Source organism: Spea bombifrons, chromosome 1 (genome assembly GCF_027358695.1).
Source record: "Spea bombifrons isolate aSpeBom1 chromosome 1, aSpeBom1.2.pri, whole genome shotgun sequence".
Classification (NCBI taxonomy): domain Eukaryota; kingdom Metazoa; phylum Chordata; class Amphibia; order Anura; family Pelobatidae; genus Spea; species Spea bombifrons.
The window spans coordinates 77,239,240-77,250,707 of record NC_071087.1 but is presented as its reverse complement, the minus strand read 5'-3'; the positions used below and the strand labels follow the sequence as shown (position 1 = coordinate 77,250,707).

The 11,468-nt window shown below is 37.8% G+C and overlaps 1 protein-coding gene across 3 annotated transcripts; it reads left to right on the top strand.

The window, feature by feature from the left end:
• The first annotated feature begins 1,515 nt into the window (after positions 1–1,515).
• OCEL1 (occludin/ELL domain containing 1) lies at positions 1,516–10,454 on the top strand. Of its 3 annotated transcripts, none has more exons than XM_053464356.1 (6): positions 1,516–1,635; positions 1,962–2,617; positions 4,344–4,522; positions 4,782–4,953; positions 8,338–8,388; positions 9,450–10,454. In XM_053464356.1, the coding sequence occupies exons 2-6, from the start codon at positions 2,108–2,110 to the stop codon at positions 9,561–9,563; spliced, it is 1,026 nt and encodes a 341-aa protein (XP_053320331.1). In that variant the 5' UTR covers positions 1,516–1,635; positions 1,962–2,107; the 3' UTR covers positions 9,564–10,454. The 3 variants fall into 3 exon arrangements, with proteins under 3 accessions (XP_053320331.1, XP_053320323.1, XP_053320340.1); XM_053464348.1 differs by having other exon boundaries at positions 1,962–3,202; XM_053464365.1 differs by lacking the exon at positions 1,962–2,617 and having other exon boundaries at positions 1,583–1,635.
• Positions 10,455–11,468: the final 1,014 nt, after the last annotated feature.

Here is an 11,468-nt window from a genome sequence, read left to right as displayed (position 1 = left end):
CATTAAGCATAACTGCCCCTAAATTATCCCTAAACACCCCATTAAGCATAACTGCCCCTAAATTAACACTAAAGACCCCATCAACCATACCAATTTATTAGGTAATTTATCTGGAGTATATGCAATTAATTAAGGGGCAGTTATGGTTAATGGAGTATTTAGGGTTAATTTCAGGGTCCGTTATGGTTAATGGGGTCTTTAGGGTTAATTTCAGGGGCCGTTATGGTTAATGGGATCTTTACGGTTAATTTCAGGGGCAGTTATGGTTGATGGGGTATAAGGGTTAATTTTATGCTGATGACTGAGGGTTAATTTAATTAATTTAATAAAGTTAACTGTAGGTGCAGTTATAGGTAAATGGGGGCAAACTCAGGGGAATCTAAATCCTGGGGGCAGTGTGAACATTATTAATGTATTTATTTATAAAAGTATGGTATCAGTAATATTCTCTGAATGATTCGAATCTCTGTAAGATTCGGATCCTTGTAAGATCCGGATCCCTGTAAGATTCGAATCATTCGACTCTTCGGATCATTCGACTCTTCGGTTCATTCGACTCTTCGGTTCATTCGACTCTTCGGATCATTCGACTCTTTGAACGACTCTCTGACTCTATGAGTCATCGTTCCTGTGTGAATTAATGAGCTGTAACCTGACCCCAGAGTCTGTGTCTGAGTGCTCTGCAGATGACTCACAGCTCTAGGATCAGGTTACAGCTGCATGATTCACGGACTGAACCGCTACAAATGAATCGTTCAGTCTAGTGAACCGATTCATCCGGATCACTAAAAAGAACCAATTCAAATGAACGATTCGTTCATGATACGGACATCACTAATCCACACTGCCCACAAAAAAACAGGAGAGTAAAGATGCTTTAGCGGGTAGCCCGACTATGTACAAAAATTGGGACACATGAGAGATGATAATATCCCTTTAATTAACTACAATATACACAGCAAGAATTAAATACACCAACCCTTTATGCCCATATTTTTTGAGAAAAGGGGAAAAATATCCAGCATTAGCTAACACTGTACAAAAAAGGCAAAAATGTATTAGTAAATGGAACAGCAGTTTTAATTAGCATTATTGTAAAAATGTCAGCCCACGTATCGACATATCTCATCTTTCTACATACTTATTATACCTCTCGTACCCTTGCTAATTAAACCCTAAATCCGTATATTTTTAGTTTACTGAAGGTATTTAACCTGTTATACACTTTCATGAAACTCTCTTTCACCTAGCAATATCTTATATAGGAGATACAGTTTTAATTTGAGCTCAGTCAATTCAATGGTATCTTAAAACATTTGATTAGTTATAAATAATCAATTGTGAATCATGTATTTTGGTTCCTTCATCCATATGCTTTCAAATGAGATCACCCTTTTCATTCAGCACACCTTTCTGTTGCTGTGCCTTATCTTGCAGTTAATGATTAACTGCACATTACCCATTACCCAAGATAACAGTCCAGTTGAGTGGAACTCCCTCTCCATATCTAAACTCAAAGACCTGCCTGGCACAAGAGATCCGGGCTCAGAGCTGGTACAGCGAATTTAGCCCGCATACTTCTTTAACATACAGATAGAGAATCGTGCCCAAATGGCCCATACAGATTTCTGCAAGGTAAATACTGTAATTAAGCTTTTTATAAAACTTATTGCTACTTATTAATATTATCTTATTTCCATCCCAATTTCATACTTTTGCTCCACCCCTACTGCTCTCCACTTATCTACAGTTTTTATTTGTATTCATTTTTTTAAACTCTTCAGTTAAGCACTTATAGTATTCCCGTTTCCTGTCACAGTGTATTATGTATTCTTTCTTCAGGCAAATCCACTTGTAATAATTTAATCTTAACATTAACATGACGACTTGATGTGCCATTAAACTCCACCTACTTTGTCTAAGTCCATGTTAAATAAGAGACTATATCTGTTTTCCTGTAGGATTTTTATCTTTGTGTAAGAAAGTTAGATGTACCACGTGCTTCATAAACTAGAGCAGTCTCTCCTAGGGGACATGGAAAAAGAACTGGAGCCTACAGATATATTTTCAGAAGCACATCTGACAAAGCATCATTAAAATAAGTGTTATGTATTCCATCCCCTTCCTCTCTGAGAAGGAAAGGAGCAGGAGACCCGTTGCATGCCCATCAGACACCTCTACTGCGCAATCACAAAGAGGGTCAAGACTTTGTGACAAAATGCCCAACTGGGGGGATACACCAAGCTTTTCATTTGATTACTATGATCACAATGCACGCACAGAACGTGGAAGATCACAACACTTGCATGATACAGAGCTTCCACCATCAAATGAATCAAAACCCACCAGACGTTTCATTCCTGATTCCTGGAGGAGCTGCTTTAGGAGAAATAAAGCAAATGGTGAACCTTTCACATTAAAGAATGTGGAAGGGGGACAGCGCTCACCACCTGTCACCCCTCTTCTTGATATCAGCAGAGACTCCAGCCTAACTGAAAAGAGTGATGCCCACACCAAGTCATGCAGCACCATCAATTCCAGTAAAGAGATCCAGATCAAGAAATCTTCGGATTCCATGGACAGGAAGAGTCAGGAGTCCACAAACTTCATGGAAAAGGTAGAAGCATACAACCTAAAATACTCATATATGAAGTCCTGGCCAGGTTTGCTAAGGATCTTAGCTGGAGTTCAACTTCTTTTTGGTGGGGTAGTATTTGCCTGTGCCTGTTCTTACATCCAGAAAGACTATCAATGGTACAATCTATTTGGCACTGAACTCCAAAGGACTTTACCTGGTGGCTACAGCTACTATGGCCCAATGACTCCATTTGTGTTGGTTGTGACCAGTGTTGTGTGCCTGATCACCTTGATTCTATTGGGGTTGGGTCTAACTATGTATTACCGGACCATTCTCCTAGACTCCCACTGGTGGCCTCTGACAGAGTTTGCCATCAACATCATCATGTTCCTTCTTTACATGGCAGCTGGAATAGCTTATGTAAATGACATAAATCGGGGTGGCCTCTGCTATTCCGTGTTTGCTGTGAATCCACTGATGGCAGCCTTCTGTAGGGTGGAAGGTGGGCAAGTGGCTGCAATAGCTTTCCTCTTCTTCAACATGTTTCTGTATTTGGTGAGTTCCCTGGTGTGCCTAAAAATGTGGAGACATGAGCAGAGACGGAGGCAGGCCAGCAAGGTTAAGGTGAGGGATGTTTTCTTCAGACCTTGAAGTTCCTTTCATCGCATGTTCTGACATAATGTAAGATTTCTGAAACAATTTCATGACCACCACTGCTTCTCACAAAGTGACTTTTGTTCACTTCATTTCTATTTCAGTCTCTTATCTTACCATCAACTTTTTTAACGCTTTCTTTCTACATATCATATTATTATTTTGTGTCACGTTATCTAAACCACATCCATCAGAAGTGAGCTAGACTTCTACACCCCAACAAACACAAGCAATGGACAATGTTATGTGACTGTTGCTTGCCTCATTTAAAAAAGCCTCTTCCCTTCTATTTTTTACTGGCTCTTTAAAAGCATGCATCAATTAATTACATCTGCTTATAAAGAACATTGTTTGTTTTTAGTCTCCTTGTACTTTTTAAATATTTTTTTTATGTGTGGTCAGTGCATCTTGACACATTTAACCACAGGAATATGGCCATTTGCCCTAAGACATTCTCAAATTGAAGTAAAACACACTTAACCTAGTTTGAAGGGTTGAAGAATTTTAATCCCAAAGGAACAACTGGAAGTTGATGCAACATTTACAGTTGGTTGAAACTTATCATAGTTACCATCTTATTAGGTATAAAGCAAAGTGAGTGTGGGCCATTGTAGGCCATCTCATAGCTCTCATTCTCCCGTTTTACTAGATATCGAGGATGATGGAATATTTTTACTGTTTCCTTTACCCTCAACGTCAGCACATTATTAAAATTAGGAAGGTAAAAAATAGACACAACTGTGTCTATTTTTAGACAGGCAAAACTGTGTTCAACTACGGGTCTGTTGAACCTTATTACTAGTTGCAATATCCAGAGAAAGAGTATTATTTTTTATTGGCCATCTATAATGATGAGGAAGCTTGCCACTTAATAATTTGAGGGGTTAAGATACATTCATTTTAAGCATCATTCAAATAATTCAGAGGATGTGGGAGAGGTTAATACAGCAAGATAATTCAAACATGCATCAGACAACAATTACACTATAAGACAAGGCCAAGAACCAAATAAGGATTGAGGCTTTTGCACAAGAAAAATGGGCAGACTAGATAGGCCGAATGGTTCTTACTAAAATTCTATATTCCCTTGTAACTCCTTTCTTTTTTGCAGAGATTGGACAGACCTAGAAGGATAGTTTTCCAGGATGAAGTTGAACATTTAGAAGGAATGAAAGGGAGAGTTACCAGTACAATCAATTTCTCAGACAAAGGGAGTGACATTGGTGTCTTAAATCGTTCCATTCCCACAGGTTATCGACCAAAACCTCATGTGGTACCAGACTATGTATTGTAAGCATCTTAAATCCTTCTTCAGTCCTCCTAAGGCATGTGTGCAATAGAATATAGTTAAGATATGATGTTCAGAAGGGTAAAATATCTTAAAAGGGCCTTTGGATGCAACTTGGCTTATTTTGGTCCAGTTAATATTTTGTTTTTAATTGATGAATGATCATTATGGGTAGTTAACTAAGCTTTGCTGAATATAGCATTGTTTTGACTAAAATAATCATATTACTTGATTGTGGTGTTATATGTCCTCTGTTTTAAGAAAGTATCCAGAGATCAGAACCACAGATGAACGAGAAAGTTACAAAGCTGTGTTCAATGACCAATATGCAGAATACAAAGAGCTGTATGGGGAGGTGAGAACAGCAATGGTGAAGTTTAAAGAACTGGACAATATGATGATTAAATTGACCAGTGGGCCACAAAGCCAAAAAGTGAGTTTGATAAATGACGTGCAGCTCTACATAAACATTTCTAAATCATTAAAGGAAAAATGCAAATATATACCATTGAACCAATGTCTTAATGTTCTACAAATCCCATCCTATCATATCCCATTATGGATGTGGCATGGAAATCATTCTGGATATTTGGTGAAACTGTTCCCTTATATGTTCTTTTTGGTCCTCAGTTCATTACATAATAGCTAAACATTAATACCTCATTATTTCACCCTATTAGATTGCTGCTTCACCAGACATATGCCACACAATGGCATTGGCCATACACCTCTATAAGGCAGCTTAATGTCTCATTGGCACTCATTGGCAATGGCGGTGCACCTAACCTGTAAAAAAAGAGAGAGACTAATGGAGATTAAATTCAGACCTTGAAACAGATTGTTTGAAAGAACAAAGAAATTAAAAGATACAGTGGATATAAAAAGTCTACACATCCTTGCTAAAATGCCAGGTTCTTGTGATGTTAAAGAATGAGACAAAGATAAATTGTGTCAGGACTTTTTCCACCTTTAATGTGACCTACAATGTGAACAATTAAATTGCAAAGCAAACTGAAATCTTTGAGGGGAAAAAAACTCACAATAACCTGGTTGCATAAGGGTGCACACCCTTAGACCAATATTTTGTTGAAGCACCTTTTGATTTTATTACAGCAGTCAGTCTTTTTGGGTAGGAGTCTATTAGCATGGCACATCTTGACGTAGCAATATTTGCCCACTCTTCTTTGCAAAAGCGCTCCAAATCTATCAGATTGCGAGGACATCTCCTGTGCACAGCCCTCTTCAGATAACCCAACAGATGTTCAATTGGATTCAGGTCTGGGCTCTGGCTGGGCCATTCCAAAACGTTAATTCCCTTCTGGTGAAGCCATGCTTTTGTGGATTTGGATGTGTGCTTTGGGTCATTGTCATGCTGAAAGGTGAACTTCATCTTCATCTTCCTAACGGACGCCTGAAGGTTTTGTGCCAAAATTGCATGGTATTTGGAACTGTTCATAATTCCCTCCACCCTGACTAAGGCCCCGGTTCCAGCCCCAAAGCATGATGCTGCCACCACCATGCTTCAATGTGGTTATGGTGTTCTTTGGGTGATGTGCAGTGTAGTTTTTGCGACAAACATACCTTTTGGAATTATGGTTAAAAGATTCAACCTTCGTTTCATCAGACCATAACACATTTTCCCACGTGCTTTTGGGGGACTTGATGTTTGTAGTTGCCAACTTCAGCCGGGCTTGGATGTTTTTCAAAAGGCTTCCGTCTTGCCACCCTACCCCATAGCACATTCATAGGAAGAATACGGGAAAGTTGTTGTCACATGTAGCACACAGCCAGTACTTGCCAGAAATTCCTGCAGTTCCTTTAATGTTGCAGTAGGCCTCTTGTAATCCTCCCTGACCAGTTTTCTTCTTGTCTTTTCATCAATTTTGGAGGGACGTCCAGTTCTTGGTAATGTCTCGGTTGTGCCATATTTTCTCCACTTGATGATGACTGTCTTTACTGTGTTTCATGGTATATCTAATGCTTTGGAAATTATTTTGTACCCTTCTCCTGACTGAGATCTTTCAACAATGAGATGCCTCTGATGCTTTGGAAGCTCTCTGCGCACCATGGTTTTTGCTCTGAGATGCAACTAAGCAAATGACAGGCAAATCCTACTAGAACAGCTGAACTTGTTATTTGTGATTAATCAGTCACTTTAAATGATGGCAGGTGTGTAATTACTTCTATTTAACATGAGTTTGTTCATTCTGAACACAGCCACAGCCCCAGTTATAAGAGGGTGTGTACACTTTTTTTTCGACAAAGATTTCAGTTTGTTCTGCAATTGAATTGTTCATGTTATAGGTCACATTAAAGGTGTCATGATTTATCTTTGTCTCATTCTTTAACATCCCAAGAACCTGGCATTTTAACAGGGGTGTGTAGAATTTTCATTTCCACTGTAACTGGTTCCATTGAATAGAATTGATTTCCCCTTTAAAACTTACTCCAACCTGCTATATGCTACTGGATGCATCTTTTGGCCCTGAATTATAAAGCAATGAGATTATTCACTGAGCAAGGATGCATATCATTCTTGCCTTGAGAATTAGGGAACCATCTTTCCCTGACTTTGCACTGATTCCTCATAACAGATCCAACACTCATTAGCTTTTGCACCCAAGACTATACCTTATTCTCCTATAAAGTTGTACTTGATGCAATCTTTATATGCCTATATTAAAGAGTTTATGGTGAACATATAATATATAACTATATAATATAATAATATAATATTATATAATAATAACTATATAATAGAATTAGAAGCCCTACAGCTTTCTTGTTACCCGTGGGATCATATAGTTTAGCACATATCCTAATAATGTTTGTTGAAGACCAGTTTTAACTGACCAATCACACAAAATTAACTGCACTTTTTATTACCCTTGGTTTATATGTAACACCAGATTAGTTGTTTAATTTTCCTGTTGAAAAAATTGACTATATGTTTCCAGTTACAGTAGTGCATCTCCTTTCATTTGGGGGTCTTTCATTTTTGCACCCTCTGCAAAATGTTTATCTTGTCGTTTATACTGTATTATTCCCTAATGTGCTCATGTGTTTCAAAAGAGAAACCAAAACATTTTGCTGTACTAAAACAACTCAGTCTCACATTTGGTAGAATTACACTTTATTCACAATAGGCTGTGTAAATAGTCCTTAGTTCTTCTTGTCTTCTAATATTTTCAACCCATTCACAGCTCCTTCATTCTTCCCACCTACATCACACACAGCAGTGGTTAAAAGCTCCAGACTGGATCTCATAAGTGTTTTTGCACTACATCATTCTAGCAAGAATAAAACTTTCCGATCTCAGGCTATTGCTTTCAGTGTATTCTACCCTCCATCCATAAAGGGGCGCACAATTCTTCCATTCTTTTTTTCTGTACATTGCCTCTGAGGAAGCTTTTAGGCAAAACATATCAGGTCAACTACAACCAGAAGTCACGAGTCATAAGTTGAAGAAATTCTGTATTGTATATCAATTTTATTAAATCTGGACTACATTCCTTTTATATAAATTGTTACTTTTATTTAAACACTACAAAGCCCTAACTATGTTTGCTTAAAATGCCTGTTAAAATATAAATCAATATAAAAAGATGGACTCTGAAATCACCTGTGAAAAATGTGCTTTGACCCTGCCATTTTGAAATAAAATGACAGCTACAACAAGGGGCTGACCCAGAGAGCTTGCAATCTTATAATTTAATTTCCTATATATTTTCTTCACTGCTGCCAGAATAACATTTAAATGTAAACACTGCAATTTATTGAAAGTTTAACATCTTTAATAATTTTTGCAATCTTATAGGCACTAGACAGAATGAAAACCATTACTCAAATATATGAAAAGAAGAAAAATGTAAGTGTAACAAACTTAGATGTCATGGTCATTGAATGTCACGTTATCCAACAGCACTGGATCATTTATTCAATAAGAGTTAAAACATACTGGCCCATCATGAGAAATTCCCTTTGAAGTGTGTTATACTAAATATGTGAGCTCAGTAGAATCATCCTGCTGTTCTGTTAGAGGGTCTTTCTAAACAGCAGATCCAAGACTCTTGCCTCATGGAAGTATGATGGCAAAAGCTTGCAGTCTCCTCACATACTTATACCTGTTAGAACTCTAAAAGGACTGACCCTCTATTATCACATTATGTTTTATTTCTGATTTTTCTTTTAATCAAACTGCATATGAAATGCTGGTACTAGGAAATACCAAAAAAAAATAGAATTCAGATTGTAATTTCAATTTTCTTGTGACCTGCATGTGTAGCTGAGATAAAGGGGCAAGGCTTGCCACATATTGGGCTGGGGTTGCCCCAACTCAGCTTGAAATTACCGTATTTGCCCGAATATAGGCCGCACTTTTCCCCCCACTTTAAAGACTTAAAGTGGGGGGAAAAGTGCGGCCTATATTCGGGCAAATACGGTAATTTCAAGCTGAGTTGGGGCAACCCCAGCACAATATGTGGCAAGCCTTGCCCCTTTATCTCAGCTACACATGCAGGTCACAAGAAAATTGAAATTACAATCTGAATTCTATTTTTTTTGGTGCGGCCTATATTCGGGGTCTAGCGCCCGACGCCTGGGACATGCAGTTCCGGGCGCCGGGCAGGCAGCAGGGTTAGGATACAGATCCCCCGCAGCGGTGCAGGGGACCTGCAGCCTACTCTCCGATACGCTCAGACAGCCTCCCCTGCCGGCACTTTTTTCTATGTTGGCTCAATAAAAGATATCAAATTTGACTGAAGACTTCTCTTGGGTTAATACTGCTGTATCCTTTTTTAGTATCCAAACACTAATCTTTCAGTCCTAAGGATTTGTAAATGTTTAGCTCTGTCAATTAAATGTAGCGTGTATGTTGCCTTTCATAAAGGGTATGATTTTAAAGTGATAAACCTACTTTTATTTCCTCAGGACCCTGGATTTCTTGAGAAACGTGAACGCTGTATGTATTTAAAGCAGAAACTCACACACATCAAGAAACGGATCCAGGATTATGACCAACGGGAGGGCTCTGTGTATTTTTAAATGTTTTTTCAAATATATTTATGGATAATTTAGTTCTCATGCAGCAGCTATAGTAATGCAGTTAAAGACATATTTAGGAAAATACTACTTTAAATATAAACATTTAATGTTTAAAGTCTGTTAATGTTAGCCACTTCTAGATACCACCTTCACTTATTGTACAGAACAAAGAAACATTGTCTTAATCCCATCGCAATCTTGGCCTAAGCCGGCACAGTAAACACGGTGCACATGGAACATGTGGCATATCCGGACATGTCAAGGGGAGCAGACTCCGTAGAGTGTAGAAGCTCTTAATAGGCTGGTTGGAAAGATACAAGATCCCCCTGCAACTGGCCCATTTATACAGTGGAGGACTGTAGACCTCCCTCGCCTCTTTTCTATTCTAATTTAAGGCAGGTCACAAGGATATGTAACATCTTGTCCATTTGCACACATAAAGAGACATGCAGTGTAGGTGACAGAGGTCTCTTTGCATAGTGGGTCTGGTTGCTGCCTAAACAGTGATAAGTACATCACTAGGGTTTCTGATACTAATCATGCACCTTATTCTTAAACCTTAGATTATAGACCTTAGGGGTAGTCACTGGTAGAGCTGGGTGCATTCAGCCAAGCTTACCCTTAAAAGGAATCTGCCTATTTATTCTCATGGGGAAACTATAGACAGGGCAAGAGTTATTTATGAAGAGAAAAGCCGGAAATGGGAAGCATATTGAACTATGTCTGCAGGGCTCTAAGGACAACTGACTTTTCAACAATATGTCTTTATCAAAGGCTACACATCTTGCTCCTGCAAGGGCAACCTTTATTCTGTAATGAAGAGTTCATGTCACTTTTATCATACGAACAGCACTTTATTGCAATAAATTACATGAAAATATTCTTCTGTGTATAAATCTTAATATTGATGCTATAAAATATTGGAGAAAGCACAAGGGTATTGCAGAAACCTGCATACATTTGCAGAAGCAACACCACAAAGATTTAAAGGGGCCACACATCAAAGTATATACGATGACTGGAGTGGGCCTTTAAAAAGATGCAAAAGTAATCTGACCAAAATATAATTAATAAAGAGCACAATGAATAAGCAAAACTTCAGATCAGTATTTATGAAGGCAATTGGAAACAAGTACAAAAGATCCGCAGAGGATCAGGGGTTTAGAAGTAAAAAAAAAAGATTCGGCCACCGTATGAAATGTGTTCATCTTATGCTTTGTTTAAATTATATTTTCACATTTGTGAAAAAAAAATCATTAGATATAACATTACAAACAAACAAGAAATAAAATCCAACACTTTCAAGAAGTAGACCAAATAATATAAAGGACCCGATAGAAGAAAAATAAAGAAAAGTGGATACATTTCACAAATTATTTCATTAAAAATAGACTTTCCTGAATTCTTATATAATTCTGTGTAACATTATTGATAAATTAGTGTCACTTATATGCAGGTCTCTCCCCTCCAACATCTGTATTGCACATTTAAAAACGAAACAGATCAGAATAAATGGCACATTCGTTGTTTGTTATAAAATAATAATGACAACAAACAAAACTTGGTTCCTCTGTATTAGAGTCCACCTTTTGTTACACTGCCAGATATACCCATTGATGGGAGCAATGAGGGCAAAACAAACAGTAAAACATATCAATGTGGGCTTGGTGTTACAAGGTGTAATAGGCAGATAATAACATGTTTCCTTTCCTTGAAATCTTTATTCAGAGATTAACAACCCATATTATGCAAGAGAATGAAAAAAACATAACATAGTGTAAACTTTGTAACAAGGTATATATTTTGTGTTTATATTACTGGAGTCACAAACAGAGCAGATGTAAAATTCTAATCAAAAGTTATTGCAAATTCTCTTTAACCTCTGGGGATGAGAAAGAAACAATA

Coding starts and splice junctions, on each gene's coding strand:
- OCEL1 (XM_053464348.1), top strand. CDS start 2,108: ATGTATTCCATCCCCTTCCTCTCTGAGAAGGAAAGGAGCAGGAGACCC. Junction 4,954..8,337: donor GTGGGCCACAAAGCCAAAAA/GTGAGTTTGATA, acceptor GCAATCTTATAG/GCACTAGACAGAATGAAAAC. Junction 8,389..9,449: donor TATATGAAAAGAAGAAAAAT/GTAAGTGTAACA, acceptor TTATTTCCTCAG/GACCCTGGATTTCTTGAGAA.